Source organism: Cricetulus griseus, chromosome 3 (genome assembly GCF_003668045.3).
Source record: "Cricetulus griseus strain 17A/GY chromosome 3, alternate assembly CriGri-PICRH-1.0, whole genome shotgun sequence".
NCBI classification, from domain to species: domain Eukaryota; kingdom Metazoa; phylum Chordata; class Mammalia; order Rodentia; family Cricetidae; genus Cricetulus; species Cricetulus griseus.
The window spans coordinates 16,794,286-16,819,065 of record NC_048596.1 but is presented as its reverse complement, the minus strand read 5'-3'; the positions used below and the strand labels follow the sequence as shown (position 1 = coordinate 16,819,065).

Below are 24,780 nucleotides of genomic sequence, written 5' to 3'. Positions count from 1 at the left end.
GCGGGTGCTTCCCCCAATCCCAACGACTGCTGAGGCTTTTGGGCTATAGGGACAGGGCCACGAATCCACTCATTGTCCTTCCTCTGGGCTTCGGTAGCTGCATACAACGCCAAGAGTCACGGGTCCACCAGGCAAGAAAGCACTGTTTGGCAGCTCGAGCTTCCCGGAGCCTCCCTTTCTCAGACTCAGGGAGGAGGGAGCGAAGGGGGGAGAGAGAGAGTTAAAACATCAGCTGAAGTGCCAAGATGATTTATGAGACGAGGGAAAATATTTCATAAAGATCTCCCGGATATTCTGTACTTAACCAGTTAGGAGACAAAGGGCTTCTCTTGCCTAGTGTGTGCGAGAGGACCCCAGCGAACAAGGGAGCGAGTGCGGGTCAGGCTGCGGAGACTGGGCCAGCGGCTCCGATAGAAGCCGGGCCAGGCCGGCGTGCTGCGCCGGCTGCGCTCGCTCCGGATCCGCAGAGCTAGCGTCGGGCGGCGCTCAGCTACGTTCACAGACTCCTCTTCTCCCCAGCCGGGGAGAGGGAGCATCTTGATCCCGCCTTGGGCTTCTGCATCCTCTGCGGACAAGCCGCTGCGCACTGTCTCCCGACCCAATCCCTTCCCTAGCTACCCGAAGGTCCAGAAGCCAAGTTCCCTGACTCTCCCGCCGTCCGTTGGTCCCACCAAGGCAGGTGGGTCCTAGCTAGAGGCCTCTAGCTTGATTCTAAACCAAGCCTTCTGGACTGCCCAGACTCCGGGGAGGGGGTGCGCGCCACCGCGTGTGGGACGGGAGGGGACAAACTGCTGGGCACTTTGCCCCGGAATGAGAATCAGGCGTGCGTGGATAGGAAGGTACCACAGGAGGGAAAGGCGAAAAGGGAAGGACCAGAGGTAAAGGGATGGAGGAAGGAAGACACAGGGAGGAACGGAAGGGAACTCAGCGTTAAGGATAGCCGAGTTAGGACTAAGGATGCGGACCCGCGGGCGGTGGGATCTGCGGACATTGGCCGGTGGATGGCAGGGCTGGGCGAGTTAGGACCGAGAGCCTGGCTTCGGGGCGCGGGGCGCTCGAAGGCCCTCTGTGGATGCCTGAATATTCATTAGGCTGGCCGCTCTTTATCCTTATCTAACGTTTATCTTCTCGGCGAGTTTCGTTTCTCAGTGTAGTTTTAATCCCGGGCTCCTAGTCCTCCTCCCCCTGGCCCGCTCCTCACCCTCCCTCTTCCTTCGCCCGCTGCTCCCTCCCGTTTCCCCCTCCCCGGCCCTCCCCTCGCCGGCACCGGAGTGACAGGCGCGGGGCCCTCCTTGCCGAAGCTCGGGGCTCCGGCGCTGGCGAATCACAGAGTGGTGGAATCTATTGCCTTTGTCTGACAAGTCATCCATCTCCCGGCGCGGGGAGGAGGAGGGGGTCTGGAGGGGGCTTTGCAGCTTTTAGAGAGACACACACCGGGAGCCCAGGCTCCAGTCTTCGGCCGAGTCTTCTTGCAGCCGCAACCCACCTGGGGCCAGCACAGCGCTGCGGGCGCCGCTCGGCTCCTAGGCTGCTTCCCTCCCTCCTGGCCCTTCGGCCGCCGCGGCGTGCGCCTGCCTTTTCCGGGGGCGGGGGCCGGTTTGCGCGCTCCCCTCCCGCGGGCGCCCGCTTGGACATCCCGGGGATTGCTACTTCTCTGCCAACTTCGCCAACTCGCCGGCACTTGGAGCAGCCCGGGTCCCCTCCCGGCGCCCTCGGGCCGCCCCTGCCCCGAGCCCTCTGCGTTCAAAGCCTCTCAGACCACCGGGTTCCAGGGGAGCTGAGTGAGCCGTCTTCCCCACCCGGCCTCAGCTCTGGCCGCAGCTGGCGCGCGAGCCATGCGCTCCCTGTGCCCCTTGGCCCAGCCCGTCGCCCGGGGGCTGCTTTGCTGACTGCCCAGCCGCGTGCCCCGACGGTGGCAAGTTGCAGCCGCTGCGGTTGCAAACCCCGGCGGGCCCGGAGGAGTCCCGGCGGGGAGCGCAGCGCGGCGCCCCCCGCCCTCGCGTACCCCGCAGTAGCCGGGCGCCCGCTCACCCTCCCTCCCCCACCGTCCCTTCCTTTTCTCCTCAAGTCCTGAAGTTGAGTTTGAGAGGCGACACGGCGGCGGCGGCCGCGCTGCTCCCGCTCCTCTGCCTCCCCATGGATATGCACTGCAAAGCAGACCCCTTCTCCGCGATGCACCGTGAGTACTGGCGCCCGGCTCTTGTCTCGGTTCCAGTCCCATCTAGCCCCAACGCGGCCCGGCCCCCTGCGCTCAGGTCTCATCCTAGAGGCCAGCCACGCTGGCTTTTCCCCCCGACCCCTCCTTTCGCGTTCTGCCTATTTCTCTTACCTAGTGTTTCTCATGCCTTTCAGCCACTCTCTCTCCTGCTTTTCGCCACCCCATGCGTATCATTCTGTCTGCCTTTCTACCTTCCCTAGTGCTTCGCCTGCCTTTACCCCTTCCACCTGCTCCTCCTTACCTCGCGGGACCCATAGCCCTGGGCCCAAGGCTCCAGCTACCCTCTACTCCCTGGACTGGAGGATTAATTGGCAGGTTTGGGGTCTCTCTCTCTCTCTCTCTCTCTCTCTCTCTCTCTCTCTCTCTCTGTCTCTCTCTCTCATGTCTACCTTTCTCAAACTTAAGAGTTTGATGATCAGGAGGAGGTTCCTAGTTTGAGCAGCCTTGGAGTCAAGACAGCTATGTAGAAGCTCCTGGGGGGTGTGACCCCCTTCTGAGTCTAACCTCACAGCATCTCTGGTTCCTTCCAGCTTAGTCAAGGCTTCGTGGGGACGGCTTTGAAATATTTCCATCCTCTTTCTTTCATCTTCACCTCTCCACCTTCTCCCTCCCTTCCCTTCCAGCTAGGAACATGAGATTGGCAGGAGAAAGTGGTCACTTTTCTTGACTTGCCCAGGGAAGTGGTCGTTCTAAAACCAATAAGGGGGTTTGAGAAGAAATCAAAGTCAGGGAGAAAGCAAGTAGTAGAGCCTCCCAAGCCAGCTCCTGGATGCTCTGCATTTTGGAGACTTCCTTGCCTGTCTCTACTATCTGTTGAGGACCATGCAGCCAGCGCCCTGGCCAGGGGGGTTAGCAAGAATGGAAAAAACGAGATGGAAAGAACAAAAGAAAGGCAAATGCTAAAGCTAAGGAGAAAGGAGAGGGAAATCAAATCAAGAGGGGGGATCAAGGAAAGAAAATTAAAAGGATGTTATGGGAGAATAGATAGAAAAATAGGATGCAGGGGGGAATATCTTAATGAATTTTTAATTTATCTAATTCATGCCAGGTCTTTAACTTGGGAAACTAGTTGTCAGGTATTTTCCTTTGCTTAAAAAGATAAATAATATTCTAAGTTGAAAAGCCCTTCCCATCCATAGATTAATAATTAAGGATAATTTGTAACTTTCCACAAGGTAACTTTTTAGACCTAGCCTTGATCTGGGCTTTAAAATGTGATCCAGTAAGAGAGAGCCGTGTTTTGTTTATTTGTTTCCTAAGCACACGTTTAACTTTATGGGACGATTAAAAAAAATCTCCTGGAATAAAATATAGTTCCCTAAATAATTTCTAGGTAAAGGAAACCCAAGCGAGGGACTTCGGGCCACTGTGGGTGTCTCACCCAGCCGAGAAGCTTAGCTCTTTTTCGTAGGGAATGAAACAGAGTCCCCGCGCCGGCCGGTTCACCAAGGCCCTGCTGCCACTGCCTCGCTCAGTGTTTTTTTGAGGATTGCTTCCGGGACGCGCTAGTCAGGGCCAGTTTCAGGGAACCACTTCGAAACCAAAAGGGGAGCAAAGCCAGCAAAAGGTGGTCGAAGAAAGGGAGAGGGCACTGCACGGGCCGGCGAGGCGGCCTGGCGGGCGAGCAGCTACAGCCCGGGTCGGCGCCTTCGGCAGTAGCATATTCCAGGCCTGATTCAGCGCGGATCCTCCGCGGACCATCGGCCCTGAACCCCAGCCGTGCCCGGTTGCAATCCCCATCCCAGATATTGGGGCAGAGGGGCCGGGCCCGGAGCCCGGTGAGGCTGAATTATTCATCTTTAATCTGCCCGCAGCTGCCGCCTTTTCATACCGGTAACGCGAGTTCTCCCGGGGCCTAAATTATTGATGGTCCGGGTTTATAGGGCGGGGAGGGGGAGAAGAGTGGGACCAAGGATGGGAAGACTACGGGGATGGGAGGTGTAAGATAAGAGGTCCAGGCCTCCGGGAGTCTCTCGACTGGAGGCCTCTGTCCAGGGGCTTCTCCCAAGCTTGTATTGGTCTCCCCAGAATGAGATGGGAGAGAGATGAAGGGGGCATGAGATGTGCCCGCTTTCTCCGAAACTCGCTTGAGGCCATGGGGCAGTGGCTGCAGGTTGCCGACCTTGTCTAGCCTGACTCCGCAGCAGAAGTCTTGCAGTTAGATTGCTGAGTAACTGCAGCTGTAGGTTAATCGCTCTAGGTGCAGGGTTTCTAGGCGGCTTTAGGCCGCGGAAAATGGGGCAATCGGCGGCGGCAGCGGCCTCGAGCCTGGCACCCGGTGGCCTTCTCGGTTTCCAAATTGGGAGCCCCCACTTAGTGGGACTGGAAACCAAGGGCTCTGCTCTGGCAGGTGGAACATCCGCCCTTACTGTTGGGTTTCCTGGGCAGCTGCCGAGGAATGAGAGGTCAGAGGGTCCCGAACTGGCTTAGACTGCAACACCGAGTGTCTCTGAGTCCTAAGCCCGCAGGTGCTGTCCCTACCAAGCCACCTGGGGTTGGGGGAGACTCGGGAAGCCCAGCCTGGAGCAGCGGGGTAGGCAAGAGAACCCCAGCAGCCTGCGTTCTTCAGCGGCTGCCGGGAAGAGAGAGACTCTTAACCGCCTCGCGTCTCTGAGCGCAGCCGATTCCGAAACACTACCTTTTCTGCCATTCCTTCTCCACCTGGATTTCAAAACCTTAGACATTAGGGATGCAGAGGAGAAATATGGTTCAAAATACCAGAAGACAGAAACCATAAAGGGAAGAAAGAACTCCCGATAAAAACAAAATGGAAAAACAGGGAAAGAGGAAGCCGTACAATTACAATTAATTGTAAGGGGAGAGGTGGACAGCAAAGATGAGAAGGGGGTGCGTTTGACTTGGTCCCTCTCTCCTGTGAGCTGAGAGTCAAGAGGACCCGACCCTCCAAAATCATCTGACTCCAAGCCCTTGTGATACCCAAGCCGCGCCTAGCCTGCGGCGCAGGCGGGTTCCTAGTGGGCAGCAGTGCTGTCTCTGGCCGGTCTTTCCTCTCCCCACCACCCTACTTTCATTCCTCTGACATTATTCCCCCTTTGTCGTTTATTTTTCCCCTCCATTTTCTGCCTCTGTTCGATCTCCTGGCTTCTGTACTCTTCCTGCTCTTTCTCCTTTGCAGCGCACTAGTATGGGAGGCGGGCTCTTAGAGCTAGCCAGGTTCTGGTTTCTAATCCTCTATCTTGCATGCCTACCAAGCCACCTTTCTCCCCCAGTCCCGGGATAAGCCCCTTAGCCCTGCCTGCTCCCTTTGCACGTGGCGTGGCGGGCCTCGGACCCTGACTAATGGCCGGTCCCTGCTGTGTGTGGGGTGTTGTGTTTTTTTCTTGTCTCTCCCCAGCAGGGCACGGGGGTGTGAACCAGCTTGGGGGGGTGTTTGTGAACGGCCGACCCCTACCCGACGTGGTGAGGCAGCGCATCGTGGAGCTGGCCCACCAGGGTGTGCGGCCCTGTGACATCTCCCGGCAGCTGCGGGTCAGCCATGGCTGTGTCAGCAAAATCCTGGGCAGGTGAGGGCCCGGTGCTGCCTCCCTTCCCAGCTGAGGCTTTAGTTAAAAGTTGAGATGCCAGGCAGGAATGAAGGTCCAGACTTGAAGGGATCTAAAAGGGCTGGCTGCCCCTTTTGAGAAGGGCATTCGAATGATGACTGGGCCTTGGAGTGAGGGTGGAGTGTAGTCTACCCAGTGACCCTCCGAGGAAAGCAGCTACACTCAGAAAAGGGGAACTTTTTTCCAGCTACTCAATGTGAACGGGGTTGGAAGAAAGGGGTCCCAAGATGGGAAGAGGCAGCATTTAGAAGGCTAAAGGGGAATCTGGGTTCCATAGAGATTCCCTGTTTCAGGTGGGGTTAGCTCTCCCAGCATGGGTCCTTCTCTGCTTCCCAAGCCAGACTTCCACTCCGGATGCCTGCTGTAGCCACTTTCAGAGCCCAGCTACTGTGCCCATTTCCCGCCCTAGTCAAGCACCTTCTGGAGTCTGCTCAGCTACACAGGGCCTTTTTCCCTTCACACTGATGCCTAGGGAGGGAGAGCGGCTTAGCAGCTCTGGAGCTTGCAGCCCCCCTGCCCTTGCTACCACCAGCTTCTTGCTGACCCCGACGGCCTTCCTGGCCCAGGTACTACGAGACTGGCAGCATCAAGCCTGGAGTGATTGGTGGCTCCAAGCCCAAGGTGGCAACGCCCAAAGTGGTGGACAAGATTGCTGAATACAAGCGTCAGAACCCGACTATGTTCGCCTGGGAGATCCGTGACCGGCTGCTAGCTGAGGGCATCTGCGACAATGACACAGTTCCCAGCGTCTCATCCATCAACAGGTGAGCAAAGCCCCCCTGGGCCTGGAGGGCAGAGCTCCAGTTCCCTACTCCTGCCTGTTGGGCCATCTCCCAGGGCCCGTCTTTGCTCTCTCCAGCCTCTACCCTTCCTTCTAGCTCCCAGCCTGAAGTCTTTGGGCAGGGAAAATGGGCCTGAGAGGCAGAAATAGACAGACAGACAGACAGATAGACAGGGCTCTTTCCAATTCAGAGCTGGGTTTTCCCTGCCAGGCTTCTCCCGCCGGTGTCCTGGAAATGAATCCAAGTGTTTGTGGTAATTAAGACTCCAAGATTACCCGCCTCGGGATCTAGAGACAATCACAGCCCATAGCAAAGCTTTTAAAATGACCACTGTCTATTCACTGCTACCAAACAGACTTGTCTTTCTAAAGTCATGTACCCTTCCCCAGGGGCAGTCAGATCCCTGACTCCCTTACCCTTTCGACCAACTCCCACAAAGCTTGCCTCCCAGGAGCCCAGGTCTTGCTAGCCAGCTCCACACAAATTTCCGGCCGAGAAGTACTGGCATCCAGGCCTACAGAGCAGATGCCAGCCACCAGCCAGGACTTGGCAGAGAGTAGGGGAGCTGGACAAGGAGTGGGATGCCAGGCGGGGAGTGAGAGCTGGGTGCCTGCGGCTGACTCTTGGGAGATGTCCCCACTAGCAAGCATGCCTATCTTGAGGCTGAAATCTTTTCCATACTGATGGGTTAAGACACTGGGACCATGAAGGCGCTAGTCATTTCAACTTGCAGGATACTTAAGTCTCTTAAGTACCAGATCACACGGTCATGCTTTATGCATATGTACCCCACCCAGCCAGTGTGTGCCAGGGTATCAGTCTGGGGGGACTACAGAACACTCAGGCAGCACTAAATCCTAGGATGCCAAACTGGCTCCATAGCTGCAGAACTGTTATAACCTGACCACTGTTTGCAGAGAGTCAGGATGACAAAAGTCACACTGCAGCCAGAAGCAGGTCCCCCCATTCTTGGGCACCCCCAAATGAGAAGACAGTTAAGAGTTTCATACTCTGTTATTCTTTGTACTCTTCATAGGCCCATTATCAGGACAACTAATAATTCAGATGGTGTTTCTTTCGGCAACTAGCATCACCTATCTTTTTTTAATATTTTGCAAATGATATGGAATTATCCCAAATCATCCTGAAAACAGCAGGTAGAATTAGCTGGTAGAATGTACCTTGGCTAAAGAAGATTCCCTCTGCCACACTCGTGCTGTAACGTACTGCAAGGCGACCCCAGAAATTATCCCAGTGTGTGCCATCTGTATTAAAATGGTTATTCAGTTATGAACAGGGCAACATAATACTGATCGGCTAATTATACACCCTCTGAAACTCTCCAGCTCCCTGGGCCTGGCTCAGCTAGGTACTGGAAATGTGCAGCTTTTTGACATTTAGACACTTTCCAAAAGAGCTGAAGAAAAACACTGGGTGGTTTGAGAAAGCAATAAGTGTTTGCATTTAAAAGTCAGGAGGCTGGGGAAGCTTGGGTACTGGGGCAGGTATGACAGTTAGGCAGGGGAAGAGGACAGTACTTTTTTCTCCTCTTTTTTTTTTTTCCTGAGTCGCCCAGAGACTTTGTCTCTAGACCAGCTGGTGGTCCTTGCAGTGGGTTAGAGCTGAGGTCTTGGAAGGACAGTGGCTGAGCCAAGAGTGCCTGAGATGAGGAGTAATGCCACTGGGCTGAGTAGCAGTGCCCTGGGGACTGCTTTGGAGATACACTTATTATCTGTGATAGGAATTGCAAGCTTTGGGAGAGTCCAAGACACATAGAGTTACAGTGACTTGCTTTATTTGCGTGTGGTGTGGCGACAGCCTTGCCAAGCACCCGCTCCGTGTCCGCGCCCCCTCCAACACATATCCATGGATGGCCAGGCTATTTTTAAAGCTGGTTTAGGCCCAAGTTTGAGGATGTTCATCCTAAAAAAAAAAGTTCTGGAGTACAGAGGACAAGTGACCCCAACATCCAACTCCAGAAGTCTGAAGGTGCACCTACCAAATTGGAAGAAAGTAGACTAGCTGGCTGTTCATGAAATGAGCATTGGGGAAAGAATGGCCTGAGTCTGACCACTCTGATAGCCACAGAGGCTGCTGGGCACTGGGTCCTGTTCACACAGGCTTCCTTTGGGTGTGGAAAAAGAGGCATTGCTGGGTATGGGTTGCTGAAGGTGGATGGAGCATGAACACAGGAGCAGAGAAGCCACCAACCAGCAGCATGGACAGCCCTGGCTCTGCAGTTGGGCTTCAAGGCTTAATTTGTCAGCAGGATCTATCAGGCTGTCTTTAATTTTGCTTTGGGAGGAATCCTCCCATGGTTGATACTTTGGAAAAATTGGTTGGGGCTTCCTAGTGTGTCACTGGGACACATTTGGGCACCCCAATCATCAATATCATTCCTTCGGGTACCTCTGTCCTGAAGGGGAAGGTTCTTCTGGAGCTGTGTCTGTTGCAAATGCCTGAAAAAGGTGCAGCATTCCTGCAAGCGCTGGTTGTATCAAACTTGGGCCTTTCTGTTGTGAGAATTCTCACTGTAGGAAGGAGCTGGAGATTTCCCTGTGAATAGAGAGTGGTATGCACTGGAAAGCTGGGAGTTCCTGAGTCCAGAGCTTGGGGGATGGTAGGGTATTTACCTGTATTGCTATTATTGTTCACACACACACACACACACACACACACACACACACACGCACGCACGCACGCGCGCGCGCGCGCGCGCGCGCGCCTTGAGTAAGGGTGCTCAGGAGCCAGCGTTGGCAAGAAAGGAAGTCTACACCTGCACACCCACCTGAGCCAAAGGGTTTCGTCTTCTCCTCCCCCAAACAGATGCTGTCGCCACACTGGAAATATGCTATTATGGCTATAAACTAAATTGCTTTTCATGCTTTAAAAATGGCTTTGGCATTCTCTTGTCCTTCCACAATAAAGCCCTGGCTGTCCAACCTGAGTTCTCCCCCTGGAAAATCCTCATAGAAATGCCTCTCTGGGCCAAAGGTGTGGTAGGGAGCCATCCACACCTAGAGACCATTGGCTAAAATCTCAGCTCTGACCGGGTTGTGGGATTTACTGAATCATTATAAATATTGGGCTACTTACAGCTGAAAGTGGAGTTGCCAGCTCTTCAGCTTGTGTGGCACCACTGTTGGGCACAGTGTTTGTAAACAGGTAATTTTAGATTGAAACCTGGCATGGGAAATTGTCTATGGGCAGGGTAGAGACGGAAGATCCACATACCAAAAGAGGAGGGAAGTTGTCTCATCCGGTAGAGTTATTGATGGAGCAGGAAGGATTTTCCTGATAAACACTTGAGTCTTCAGGTTGGACTGTTGCCCTGGGTAGAGACCACTTCTTTGAGAGAACAGCAGGAACTCCAGGTGGAGTCTAGAGCTGCTGAAGACTCTCTGGGAGTGGTCTCTGAGCTAGCTGATGAACTTCTTGAAGCTAGTTAACACTTTTTGGGGCCGTGGACTCTTGGGGATCACTGATTACCCACAACCCCTATATTCTTCCTTAGCCTGTATGGCTTGAAGTGAGCACATTCCTCCTTGCAGTGGCAGCACTGGCTTCGAGAAGGCTGCAGGCTCATTGCTGTGTTAAGTAATGCCAGTTTGTGTCACTCTGGTGTCCCTACTGTGTAATTCTCAGGTGTTTGTCTATGGTCTGGTGGTGACCAGTGGTCTATCACCTGTCTTTCCAAGTAAGCTGATAGTCCCATCATAGCCATAGGAATTCTGGAGACACACCTTAGACCAATACGTCTGTTTCTGCCTCTGAAACTCAGATATAGATCACTTAGGTTTGACTCTTGGACCAGGCTTGGCATGGAAGCTAGGGGAGAGAGGTGGCGTTGCTTGCCACATCTCTAGATCTTTGCAGCTGCTTGTCACCACTGTTGGTGACAAGCAAAAAGTCAGGGTGAGTCAGTGAGTTAAGAAAAAGGCTTCATCCCCAAAGAGGAATGAGAAAGATAAGGACAGAGAATTGTCCTGGGGCTCTAGGCCTCTCAGACAGGGGCTGTGAGAAGTATCTTCCCCATGGTTTCTGTCTCAAAGACAGCTCACCCAATTTTCCTAGAGGGAGTCTCTGCTGTTCTGGTCACCCATATTCAGAGAGGCTTGTGACACAGGCATGGTTGCTGATTTGTTTCTTGTGTTTTTAATGTTTCAAATTTTTATTTATTATTGATTGATAGATTGATCGTGTGTGTGTGTGTGTGTGTGTGTGTGTGTGTGTGTGTGTGTGTGTGTGTATGTATGTTTGGGGCACACCTAGCACAGTTCTCAGGTGGCAGGTCAAAGGAAAACCTGTGGGAGCTGATTCTCTCCTTCTACCATATGGGTTCTGGGCTCGAACCTGGAAGGTTGTGCTGGGCTTCTGGGTCTGACTATTCCCCGCCGGTGGGCTTGTGGGTTTTCACTGGTTGGTTGCCTTGAGTTCCTGCCTCAGCTGGCAACTTTTGAGAAGTAAAGATGAGGGGTTATCTTAAGAAAAACTCCAGGTTGGGTTTAGAAGGTGATGTAAAGAGGAAATGAGAGGGGGGAACCCCCAAAATAAGCAAATAAAGTCCCAACTGTTCTGAGAACTCAATAAAACAATCACATCAAATATGAAGAGGCATAAATCTTGTGTCTGCACAGGTAACCCTACTGGATTGCTTTTATTATCGCTCAGGCTGACTCCATTTATTACCATCCACAGCCCGGGCAAAGGAGACTGCATGGAGGGTGGTCTCTGGTGCAATCCTATACCCTGAGAGGCAACAATCAGCCCATACAGCCAGGGATTTCGATGGGAGCCAGGAAGGGCCCATCTGTCTGCATGAAACCAATCAATAACTCTGTAACCAGAGCCCTTGTCACAGGGAAATGGACAACACAACAGTTCAATAGAGGGGCCATAAGGGGAATTAGCCAAGTGGAGATGGTGCCAGGCAGGAGTAGCTCCTTGAGAAGAGAAGCAGGGGTTCCTGGAGAAGGAGAGTCTGGGAAGGCAGGGTTGTGTATGCTTCCTGGCACAGACAAGCCATTGCTGTGCATTCAACCTCAGCAAGGAGAAAACATTGGATGCTGGGGTGGTGGGGATATGTGTTCCAGAGGGTGGCTGGGGAATGGGCTTGTGATCCTCAGAGGGTTGTTGGATAGCCAACATGATGGGATACACTTGAGGACTAGAACATCACAGCTTTAGACAGAAAAGCAGTAGTGGTAACCAGCACAGATGAGTCATTCTCCCTAAAGCCTGAACTCTGAAGAGGGGGTTCCCGTGAGCCCATATGGGATGGAAGCCTTGCTTCTCAGTCTTCTCGGAAGGTCTGATGAAGGAACACTAATCCAGAGGCCCATTGTCCACTCCCAGATTCTTATAGCTGCAGACCTGGCTACTTTACAGGGCCTTGGTACTCAGGCAAGTACCTATCTGGGCTTGCACTACAGTTCTCCCATTAAGAGAATATATACATTTAGAAGAAGCCAGTTCTCATGTCCTTGAAAGAATTGAGTAGACAGTGCCCATCTGACATGGTAATTTTCTAGATTACTGTTGTATCTTTTCATACCTCCTTCCCCATCAGACCAGGTGTCCAGAGCTCAGGTTCACAAGGTGGAGGCATCTATGGCAAGTGAAGCCTCCAGAGAATGGTTCCTGAAATCTGAAGACTGGTGTCTCTCAACCAGTACCCAAGCAAGGGAAATACTAGTTGGAGAGAAGTTGTCTCCTGGAATTATCTGCTGCTACTGGGCACAGATGGTTTTCTCTTGTGGGCCACATTTTGGGTTTGATGCTATCAAGGTGCACTTAGATGTATGCACAATATGTGCAAAGGTTATGTTCTGTTTGAGACATTGTGTGTGCTTGTGTGCCTACCTGAATCTACAGGGCTCTGAGGTCAAGAGAACAAAGAAAACAGTCCCTGGTATGTGACCTGTCATTACAGTATAAGTCTGGGCACCTTGTCCTTGGCTCAGGTGATTAATCACAAGTCAGTTGTGATATTTTGTTTATGGTCTCACAAATAAAACTTTCCTGAAGATCAGAAAAGCAAAGCAGCCACTAGAGAATTCTTACCTCTACCAAGGCTGGGGCGACTCTGTCCTCAGCATGACTGCAGACTGAATACCCTGCACTCCTGTCTCCTTCCGCCTTATACTCCTCTCTAGAGCTGGGATTAAAGGAGTGCACCACCACCGCCCAGCTTCCCTGGCTAACTAGTGTGGCTGCTGGGATCAAAGAAAGGTGTGCGCCACCACTACCTGGCCTCAATGGCTGACTAGTATGGCTAGCTTTGCGCTCTGATCTTCTGGCAAGCTTTATTTGTTAGTTCATAAACAAAATATCACCACAGTCATTTGGGTTGTTGCCGGAAGTATTTAACAGTCATAGAGTTGGACTAAAGGTGGTTCCATTTCACAATTTAGACAACCTTTGGCCAAGTTTTCCATCAATTTTTGTTTGTATCACAATATCCTTTAAGTCCAGTTAGCCCCAATATGAGAGCCTTTGCCAGTGTGGCAACACCTTTGTGATGGGGTTTCTGTGATCATATGCTCACACTTACTTTGACATGAGCACAGCTCTGTTGACAGAACTAGTTAGGAATCAGTGACATCAGTTGCCAAGACGGTGTTCTTCCACATACATAATTTTCTTCAAAACTGTGATCCACACTAAGCAAGGAGGTGCATACCTTTGATCACAGCAGAGGCTGTCAGATCTCCATAAGTTCAAGGCTAGCCTGGTCAATAGAATGAGAACCTGTCTCAAACAAGCAAACAAAATACACACACACATACACACACACACACACACACACACACACACACACACACACACACACACTGTGGTGTCCAGGAAACCTCAGGCCAGAGTACCCAGCATGAAGCATGGCAGTAGCCGTAGTACACAATCACAAACACAACTTTCTCTGTGTTGGGTCCAGGCCCAGACTCCAGGTCCTTCCTAGATACTAGGGAGCAAGGAAGATTCTAGATGAAAAATTAAATATATGGTAGAGCTGGAGAAAGTTTTGAAGCCAGACAGGGCTCAGTATCAAAGGCAGTGATGGTAACTCCTTAGAGGACTAGGTAAGGGAGCTGCTGGCAAGTGAGAAGAGAGACAAATGGACTGATCTGAGAAAGAGTAAGGTTCCCCTGTCCCCAGGAACTACTAGGTAAGAAAGGAAGGCATGTGGAAGGGAGGGGCAGGGGCAGGGGCAGGGCAGGGCAGGGGCAGGGGCAGGGGCAGGGAGAGACGGGAGTCGTCATTTAGCCAAGTTCCACTCACAAATTACTTTCAAGCCATGGAAATCTCGGGAACTTTTCTTGTGTTTCTTGAGTGACAATGTGGTGAGAAGATATTTTGTGTTGAGAGAGAGACAGAGAGAAAAAAATTAAGAGTGTCATGGTTATCTACTCCAGAGAGCTTGGCTTTGGATGCAAGGGTAAGGAGAGTAGAACCGGGAAGTTCAAGCTGGTGTGTGCCAAGAGCAATGATGGAAATTCATACAGCCACAGGCATCACACACAAGTGTCTTCAGGACAGAAAAGACGCGTGGATAGCAGGCTACAGAAACTGGAGGGCATGGGCCCAACCTACAGGCACTGACACAGAGAAAGCACTCACATCTATTATTGTGTGTGTGTGTGTGTGTGTGTGTGTGTGTGTGTGTGTGTGTGTGTGTGCATGATAAGGTCTGAAGACAACTTGTGGGAGTTGACTCTATCGTTTTTTATTCTGACCCCCATTTTTGTGCATGGTATGTGTAGGCCAAAGGTTAATGTCAGTAAACATCCTCTATAGCTTTCCATCTTATTCATTGAGGAAAGTTCTCTCAATCAAACTCAGAGCGTGCTGATATGGCTGATCTTGCTAGTCAGCTTGCTCTGGGGATACTGTCTCTCTGTCTTCTGAGGCTGAAATTGCAGGTGGGCCACTGCTCCTACTCAGCATTTATGTGGGTTCTGGGAATCTCAATTCTCTGGTCCTCACATTTGCACGGCAAACTTTTTAACTACTGAGGCATCTCCCCGACCCCTCCTCCCAGCTTGAGGGTTCTAGCAATTGAAGTCAGGTTTCCAGGCTTGAATGGCAAGTGGCTTTACCTAGTGGGCCATCTTGCAGGACCTCAAAAGACAAATTTTTAACAGTTCTGTGCTAACCAAATAAAGCACACTTTGGGTCCAGTTCTATCTTGGCCAGCAGTTGGCAGCCTCTGGTCTGTGCAGCTCCACATACTGACCTCTGCTTTAGAAAAGAGCAAGTGTGAGGGGACCAACACTTCTCTCGCACCTTGATACAGAAGTTTCTGGGAATGTCATGGGAGACTGTAGAACTTCTCTGGACGAGGATCGGGGGAGTCGTGAGTGATGAAGGGGACGGCAGATGTGATGCAGACCTCAGGAGTGATGGAAGAGGTGGGAAGCTGAGGGGTGAAAGAAGTCTGGTAGCTTCCTTGGTCTGGATGGCATTTGGGACTGGAGCACAGAGAATGAAAGTAGAGTTGAGAAAGGGGGTAGGGTGTCATAATCTAAATAAAATAATTTGGTCCCCCGAAGCATCTTAGGTGTGGTTAGAGGCAACCAGTGCCCAGAGTAGCTGGTAGGTCAGGCTGGTAGCATCCTGAGAAGCCCAGGGTTGACAAAGGAGACACCAGCTGGGGAGAAGTTTCCGACTTGAGGGTGGGGCAAAGGAAATGACATTGCAGGCAAATTCCCAAGGTCACAGTTTCATTGTCCTTTCTAAGAGCCATGGGAACATAAGTATGTTAGTGACCAACTGCCCCCTCAGGAGATTGCACATCCCTGGCAGGGACTGTGGCTGTCATTGGCAGGCCCAAGAAAAGCATGAGCGAGGTCAAGAAGGCAGGGTGGTCCCTGATCTCTGGGGCTCCACAACGGAGTCCCCTCTATCCTGCTACCTGGCGCTTAAGTTAAGCCACATTGCTCTAGACTTCCCGCTATGCTTGTCTTTAGTCCTGTCTGACCATGGGGAGCTCCCTCTGCAGGGGCCTGAGAGCAGAGAATGCTGGGGGGACATGCCAGGCTGTTCCTGGCAGGGTATACAGCAGGGCAGCTGGCTGGAAAGGGAGCAGTATTCGCCTTGCAGGCACAGCGGAGAAAATCGAGGAAGGATGTAATGACCTGGGAGAGAGAGCGGGCATAGAGGGACAACGGGGGAGGGGGAGGCAGAGCTCAAACAAATGACAAGTAGTTAGTACTAGGGATCCCGTTCCTGACTCTGGTGCTCCCTCTTAGCTCTGGAATCTGGGGGGGGGGTGGTCCAGATGCCCAGTCTGTATCTGTCAGGCAAGGGAAGGAACTCAGGAGTCTTGCAGACACTGTTGGGTCTGATGGGTCACTGAGATAGTCAGGCTCAAGCAACTCATTCTGCCCCCTTTGCTGCCAGCCTCTGTCTTACTTCATCATGTTCTGAAAGAGGCTGATAGAGCTGGCCTGGGGGCCACGCGTGGCTCTGTTTTAGAGAACAGTGGTGGTTTCTAACTAAGCCTGGCCTTCACAGCCTGGGAGGTTGGCCCAGCATCTCTACGATCTCTCGGAAGTCAGGCTTGTCAAACCAGGAGTTGGTGGTTTCTTTATTCAGAAAAGCTTCGGGCTGCCTGGACTGTTTGGTCCCAAAGTAAGAATCCCTGACATCACTTGGATAGTGTGCATGTTGGGGATGTTGCTGAATATTATCCAGAGAGCAAGGGTTCAAAGAGACAATAGATGTCCTAGAGAATCAATAGGTAAGGATCAGGTCAGGTCTACAAAGGGCTCTGACTCCCCGTCTGTGAGCACACCTGGATCTGGGAGTGTGGGTCCATGTGTGATCAGTGAATATCTGCTCTGTTGGAAGTGTGTGCCACCTGTACGGCCACAGCACTGGGTGTCATTACCTATGACCTCAGAGGCAGCCTGCGTATGGATGAGACCAAAGGTCAGGATGGTTATCTGCAATCATCTTCTCCTTCTTCTCACCCCTCCCCCTGCCCTCCTTCCCTGGGTTAGAGGATGGGTAGGAGAGAGGCCAATCTCAGCTGATTCTAACTGAAGAGTGAAGAGACGTTGATAAGATAAGGGAGACCTCCTTCCCTCCAGGGACCAGTGGAGGTGTCATGTTCCTCACGCCTCTGCTGTTCTAAGAAGGGCAGTCAGGCTTCCACTTACTGTGACTGTCTGGCCTCAGGGACGGAGGTTCCTTACACCACGGTCCTTTGAGGGAAAGCCTGGCGAACTCCCAGGGGACAGGGAAGAGGCAGCAGGGGAGAGAGGCGAGCACTGTATGCCTTGACACCGATTGGCCCTGCCTCAGGCCTGATTTGGGGCCACAGAAAGAGGCTGAAGTAGGCAGCTATGAGGCCTTCTGGACTGGTGTTTGGCCTCCTGCAGGGGACACAGCTCTGGCTCTAGTCCAGTTCCTTCTAGAAACGGGGGCGGGGGGGGGGGGTTTCACATTCACTCTCCATTCCCCACCCTCCTGCCTACCATTTAATATCTACCCCTTCCTCCACTCCCATTTCTTTCACTCCTGACCCTAGGGAGACGCTCTGGAAGGTCATGCAGAGTCCTTAAGAGATGGCCTCTCAGGGTAGGTACAAAAAAGTTGAGAGAAATTCATTTCATGGCTAGTGGCTGCTCAGAAAAGGCGATTCCGGCATACGGATGAGATAAATGTTAACTGAGCATTAATCGCATTAAAGAGGGCCCTATAAACTTTTCATTTCTAATTAAATTCGTCCAGTGATGCTGCCCAAGCGAGTACTCTGAGCCTTTGTTTATGTGGAAAATTAAAATGCAAATACAATGGGATTTATTTCCAGGAGTGGAGTGACGGTCTGGCCCCCTCTGACTACTGGTCTCTAGGCCTGTCAGGCCAGGTAACTACTCTGCAGGTGCTGTGCAACAAATTTTGGCTGTGAAGGAAAAGGGCAGAGTTCAAGGTCATGAGGAGAAGTTATAGAACGAATTAAAGAGGAGAAAAGGCAATAGACAACCCAGTAATGTAGGGAAGCATTTTCTTGTTTTTCTAACCTTCTATAAGAATAGGAGCTCCCTTCCCCCAAACCCCCAAAAAACAAACAAACAGACTTGCTTGTGAATAATGTCATCATGAGCCTTCCTTGCAATTGAGGTAAAAAGAGGTGTGGGAGGGAGGGTTTGGAGGATACCAGCCCACCGTCATGGATAAGACTATTCCTAGAAGAACTCAATGATGTTACAGGGAGAGCCTACAGTCTGGATTTATTTCCAGCACTTGGAGAGTCAGCTGCTGTCCTGTCCACATCATGGTTTTGCTGGGTCCTTCCTGCCAACACCAAGTGGCATTGACACAGGGTAGTGGAGCATAGAGGCACACATCGCAAAGGACATTGTGTATGCACGCCTGCACGCACACAGCCTCTTACACATGGGGAGAGCTGGTTGCTCATAAGAGTAAACAAATGGTTCTCAAGATGAGTCTTTTAGTGCCATGATCCCTCTGAAAGAAGCAGTAACCCTTAATACTATTGAATGGAGTGATATGGAGTTCCTGCTTACTAAAACATAAATTAAGTTGAGAGGAGAGAAAAACCTAGGTAAGAAAAATCATTTGGGTATATCAGTTAGAGACACTGAAAAATAGCTATGGTGCTCCATGAGTAAGGAAGTTGTAAATAGCATTAAAACGCAAGCGGGAAAGAAAATAGAGGTAGGAGAGATGAGAAAAGGCAGAGTGTTAAATCACAAATAGGGGCTCATGTACAAAGTCACAAGCCAGATTTATACCAAGCTTTGCAAAATCTACAACCTGGACCCACAATAGGTGGAGATCCCGTGTGCCTGAGCGTGCAGGCCCAAGGCATCCTGACAGTGCTGAGAGGGTGGGCTGGCCTGGCAGTGGGCAGGCAGGCTGCTCACTGTGCTGGATTCTGGGATTGATCCATCAGCCCCCTGTGCAGGCATCTGACTGGTATGGTTTGCAGACTTTCAAGGATTCAGCTGCATGAGGTTCTTCAAAGGTCTTTAAGCACACGAGTCTCTTGTGAACCGGATTCACGTTCTAATGGTTCTCCGAGGTAGCAGCCCATTCCTGGAACACCGCCTGGCTGACTGATTTCGCAAACAACTGCTACCCCTGTCCTCTTTAGTCTGTTTTATTCTGGGTTATTCTTTTCCTCTTTAGTGTTCACTTGTGTCTTGGGAATGCATGCGCACTTGCTGACAAGCAGGTTAATGACCATGGCAACGCCCAAACATCTGGATGAGAATCAAAAACTTTAGTCAATCATCTATGTTAGTTGTCCATAAGATGCCAAAGTTGTAGTGGTTTAGCACGTCCGTTTCACTCAGGCACAGAACCAGCACTTCAGGAGACACTTGTTTTGTGGGAAAATATTCTCAGGAACAAAGTGTGGTTAGGAAGCATCTAGGATGCACTTGGGTCTGATTTCTAATTTAAAGGGAGCCTGGGCCAGGCACAGTGGTGGCAGCAGTTAGTGTCTGGACAAACGTAGCCATTGGACACACTGGAAGAGGCTTTATCCCAATAACCTTCGGCTGTCCATTATGCCTGGCTTCCACCAGGGAATCTGCCATCTGCAGGTCCTTAATAGACATGGCCAATCATTCATTCAGCCATCATTTCATCCACCCATTCAGGAATGTCTCGATAAGTGCTTCCCATGTGCTGGGCAAGCCACATAAAGCTCCATGGCACAATGCAAGAGGCAGGCTCCAAGGAGAAATTGCTCGTATTTTGAGTCTGGCTAATCTCATGTCCTCTCTTTACCTCAGTTTCCCTAGTCTTATATGGTAGGAATAATCACTTAAGTCTTTATAGGCTCTCATGAGGGCTAAGTGAGCCCTCCCCAATAAATCTACTTAAAATGCAACTAGCCAATATTAAGGGATCAATAAATGTTACTATTCTTATTGCAATAGTAATAATCAAGTATATTTCTAGTTTTAGTCTGTGTCGGTATGTGTGTCTTATGGTTTGTATGAGTATGAGCCCTGAAGTATTTTAAATAAGGAGGTCTGAAGGGTCAGGTGCCTTGGCCTCACATCTGTAAGTCCAGCACTTGGGAGGCTGGGGCAGTAGGATCCCGAATTTAAGGCTGGCTTGGGGCTATATGGAGAAACCTTATCTAGAAAACAAACAAGGTAATCAAAACTAAAAGAAAGAAAGAAAGCTTGCTTAACGAGCCAAAGGGACATTGAAGAGCAAGGTTGAGTACTGTGAGCCCTCGTGAGAGACATGGTGTCCTGTGAGCCCAGCTGAATTCAAGAAAGGAGTTGACTGTGTGTTTTCTAGGAGGTGGAGAATCTCTGTGCTTCAGGTCTCTGACCACTGAATAGAGTTAGTCAAGTAATTGCCCCTTTGCCCACTTAGAAAGCCCAGCCGGTATGCGTGTGTGCACGTCTGTGTGCATGCTCTCTGTACAGGCCTGCACCTTTTTGGGATAAGATTGCTGTTTCCAGAGGAGTTGAAGGTTGGCATTTTCCAGGCTCCATGGCATTTTCACAAGCTGTGCTTCTTTGCATTTGTAATTTTTTAAAGAGATAAATGAAACGGTGGTGGGAGAAATTTTCATGTGATAGCTTTGAAGGGTTCTCCGGGTGCTTAAATGCTGTAATGGGGAGAGAGGAGGGAGGCAGCAGGAAGAAGAGGGAAAGGAAGAAAGAAAATGGAGATAAGACAAAGGATGAAAGAGAGGAGCAAGCAAATAGTTGACAAACTCAAGCCAGATCTGTCAAGTGTTGTCCTTTGTATCTGGGTGTTTCCCAGATGATGGGGGCCCCATGACCACTGCTGATACTACCACTGACAAGGGAAAAGTATTTTAAGAAAAGATTTTAGGTAATAAAATCACTCTGGGCTTAGTCTATTTGGTGCAGTGGTCCAAAGTAAACATAATAATAGATTTTTCTATTTATTCTGTGCCCAGCAAAAACAAGGTGAAAACAAAAGTTGTCCTAACTCTGGCCTCATCTTGTTCTTTCTCACTTTGGCTCAGTGACCTCCTCCAGTTCAGGAATCCCCAAAGAGCTACACTCAAGTGCCTACCCATTTGTTATTTATTGGGTGTGTGAGTTTGTATGAGCACGTGCATGGGAGGGCATGTGCCCCTGGTCACCAGAGCTGTTGGGTTCCCTGTAGCTGGTGTTACAAGCGGTAACTGAGCTGCCAGACAGGGGTGCTGAGAACTGAAGTCAGATATTCTGCAAGAATAGCTTGTGCTCTTTAAATGCTTTGCCATCTTTACAGTCTCTTTCTGGATATCTAACAGATATTGGTTGTAAAAAGTCCTTATTTTTTATATTATAAAAGTAACTCAGTGCTGGGGTTTGAGACTAGGGCTTTGTGTACACAAGAAAGTTGATGCCCCAGGAAAAATTTAAAGTCAGCTAAGTTGGAATCGTGGGGGCTAAGTTGCCCTCAGCTTTTTCAATTAAGAGCAAACCTACACAAGGGCTGTCATCTTCCTTTCCTTCCAGTCATTTGTGCAGAGCTAGCTGTTGCCACTGTCAACCTCCAGCCCCTGCACTGTCCAAACAACCTGGGAAGAGAGCTCCCTCCACTCTGTTCTATCCAACTGCACTTTTTATATTTCTTTTCTTAAAAGACACACAGACACCCCTTGATCAACCTTATAATTGTATGTGTACTTGCATACTTTCACATGTGTTTATATTTGGACAGTCTCATGGCTGTTTTACCCAGTAAATTTTTATAATCATCATCACCATCATCACAATCACCATCATCACACTCACAGCTAACCAGTCCTTGCTACAGCAGAGCAGTTTAAGTAAGTTACATGTATTAATTGATTTAAGACTGATGAACAACCCCACAGGGCTTTACAGCAACATTTATAGTTGTGGTAACTGGAGTAGAGAGAAGTCAAATAACTTGCTCAAGGTCACAGACTAAATAGCAGACCCAGGATTTGAACCCATGCAGTCCTGGTGTTGGCACCCATGTGTTTATCTGCTACACCACAGTTCTTGTCTACTTTGGATCAAAGAAAATGCAGACCTGACTAATCTCCCCTCAACCCATGCCCTGCTGCCATTTCATGTATTTACTTACAAGTTGAGAACATGCATCCTGTGCCCTGTGGAAGATCACGCCTGGAATTCTTCCCTGGCACTTGTCTGCTACTGGGCCATATCACCTGGGAATGGTGGGGGAGAAGAGGCTTCAGAGAAGTGACACAGAGTGGCAAGGAGCAAGGATTCTGGGAGACAGAGGTCATGGTGTTGTTCCCACTGGGACTGGGAACTTTACTTCTGCCCACCCCTCCCCGTTCCCAGACTCCATACAGGGACAGTGCTCCGCCTTGGGGATTCACTCTCTAGATTAGGCAGGTGCAAGGAGGGTGACCCAGCTCTGAACCACTGTGGTTAAGTCAGAACTCCTCCAGCTAATAGAAATGTAAACTTTATCATCAAGAGGACATTTGTCCTGCGTCTCTGGAATTTTCCCTCTGGAAAGAAGCAGTGTAAATGACCAGGCCAGACTAAGGGGAAAAAAAAAAAAAAAAAAAAAAAAGCAAAAGGATTGGCCCTTTCACCCACAACTATAAGAAGAAGGCCATTAAAGCAATTACTGAATCACACAACCACCACCCAGATCCAGCATCATTACTCAGCCCACATCACCAAGGAGACACCCATTAACCTAATCTCTGAGACATACATTATGAATAAAGAGATGCAGATATGATCAATGAACACAGTAATTCAAAGCAGAAACAGACACTGCCACCAAACAATACGCACATTCCTCCAACTCAGTGTTACAGGAAGTGCAGTCACTTCGATACAATACCACAAACCAAAACAAACCTGAGGCTGGTTGCTGGGATGTGTGCTCAGGATGCCACACACGCTAGCCCATAACGCAATTTAAACTCTCCATCCCACAATTCAAACTCTCCATCCTACAGGCCACCCACACACAAAGCCTGAAATTAGGTGACCCTTGGAGCAACAATAAACATTGGTAAGACACACAAAGATAGAGTTAGCACACCCTGCAGAATATAGTCACAGCCACAGTGTCCCTAAGCACAGTGCAGCTGCCAGGACTCAGCACCGCCCCCTGTCCAGCAGGTGGATGTATCTAGACCATCGCCTCTGATAAGGCCTCCAGGCTCTGGTTGCTACTAAAAGAGTAAACTGTCCCCAGAGCCTGCTTCCTGAGACAGGACAAATCAGCTCTATCCTGGTTGGGGTTTAATAAGACCTCGGTGTTATGGAAAATGACAGCGCTCCAGGGATGAAGGGGAAGGGTAGGGGTTGGGGGGGGGGCTCTCCAAGCTGGGTGCAGGAATTCCCCTCTGACTCCTGCCTCTGTGGCCATTCTGAGCTGAAGCCGGCTCTTGCTGGGTGTTCACTGAGTATCGATTCAGTCTGCAAGCAATTTTAATATTTCTTCAGGGACTTTCCAGCAACAGCACAAGTCATTAATTCACCCTCCCAAATTGCTTATTCAATAGCAGGAACATGGCTCCTGAATAAAGTCCCAGAATTTATGTGACTTGCACGAGTCAGGAGGTCAAACAACTGTTATGGAGCGAAGTTAAAAATCCAAATAAAATATTGACACTTTTTTGGGGAGGGGACGAGGGGGAGGCCAAGGTATTTAAAATAGGTTTTTGTTGCAATGCCCCCAGGATAAAGAATGGAAGGAGACTGAAGACAAGTTGGAGTTTATAAAATCAATGGAATTTATTGCACATCTACTTGGCATTTAATAATTCTCTCATTTCCACATCCGCCACCCCCACCCCATTCTGGCCACAGACAGGGAGACACACAGGTATACAAACGCACATCGATACCGCCGCACGGACCAATATAAAAACAGATTGTAATGTGAGAGTCTCAAACACCCTGAAAAGGGAACATGGATGGGTTTCGCTGTGGCTTTAATGTGTTTAACAGAAACAGGCATAACTTGGCAGATATTCATGAAGCAGCTTTTGATAAGTATATTCACTGTTATAAATCTCAGATCAATGCTTTAGGACAGATATGAATAGCAAGATGTGCTCCACAGAAATAGTTTCTAAAGTGTGGCAGCTGAGAGTCATCTATACGCAGGATCATTGTGGTATTGTGTACACGATTTGCAAATTGTGGTTCGTTTGTACCACAGACATGATGCTTATCAAATAATCTATGGCACTTGCATGGGAGAGGAAAGCATGTTTCAAATCACAGCCACATGCAACCTCTGCTAGTTGTCTACAGATGTTTGCTCAGTTGTCCAAATCGTGTGTGTGAAAAGACTAAGAAAATTGTTCACGCTCAAACGGCTAATAGACACAAAGGGTTATTAATATAGGAATTTTCAGAGGAGATCATATTACCTAGCGCTCAGATATTGAAGTCACAGGCCTGGATCCAAAGCAATGTGATATTAAGAATGTGACCTTGGGTGAGTTGCTTAGCCATGCTGTTGGCTCTAAGATAGACTAGAGAGCACGCTGATTTGATAGAGCTGTGGTTAGGATTTGAATGAGGAAATCGCATTGTGTACAATGTCTATAGCGAATACAAAATAAATGATAGGGGGCAGCAAGGTGGTTCAGTGGTTGAAGGTACCTGCTGCCCTGCCTGATGACCCGAGTTCAATCCCCACATGCTAGTCAAAAACAGAGACTGGTGTAAAGGAATAACTTACTCTGGCAACTGATCCTCTTTCCACACCCAAATAGGTATAAAAAACTTTAATACAAACGATAATTATGACTTCCATGGCCCTTCTGTGCAGCTCTAGTGAGGTCTAGCCTTGGATAGACTCCAACATTTGTTCTTTATGAGAGTAACTCTTTCTACCAGGTGGTTAGTGGAATGGGTTCTAGAGTGAGACACCCACATTTAAATTCTGACTCTGTTCCAGAAATGCTGTGTGACCTTAGGCAAGTTAGCTAATATTTCTGAGCCTCAGTGTCTACCTTAAAGAACAGGGATAATAAGCCCAATAGGTTCTTATAAGACCTGAATTTTATTTTATTATTATTTTCTTTTTTTTAGACGAGGTCTCTGTACATAGTCCTGACTCTCCTGAAGCTTGCTATGTAGACCAAGTTGGCCTCAAGCTCACAGAGATTTGCCTGCCTGTCTGCCTCTGCCTCGTGGGTGCAGGGGTTAAAGGTGTGCACCACTACATTAAATTTTAAAGTCCATATGACACACTTAACACAATGGCTGGAACATATAGAACACAT

General features: G+C 49.9%; 1 protein-coding gene across 9 annotated transcripts in view; it reads left to right on the top strand.

Annotated features, from left to right (window-relative positions):
* Window positions 1-2,121: 2,121 nt before the first annotated feature.
* Pax2 (paired box 2) overlaps window positions 2,122-24,780 on the top strand; it is a 78,935-nt gene continuing 56,276 nt past the window's right edge. For 3 of the 9 annotated variants that reach the window (XM_035441812.1, XM_035441811.1, XM_027407215.2), the window contains exons 1-3: window positions 2,137-2,179; window positions 5,577-5,742; window positions 6,348-6,545. In XM_035441812.1, the coding sequence (XP_035297703.1) occupies window positions 2,137-2,179; window positions 5,577-5,742; window positions 6,348-6,545 (407 nt within the window). Of the gene's footprint in view, window positions 2,180-5,573; window positions 5,743-6,347; window positions 6,546-24,780 lie in introns of all 9 variants that reach the window. The other 6 variants (XM_027407217.2, XM_035441813.1, XM_027407214.2 and 3 more) reach the window with 3 other exon arrangements.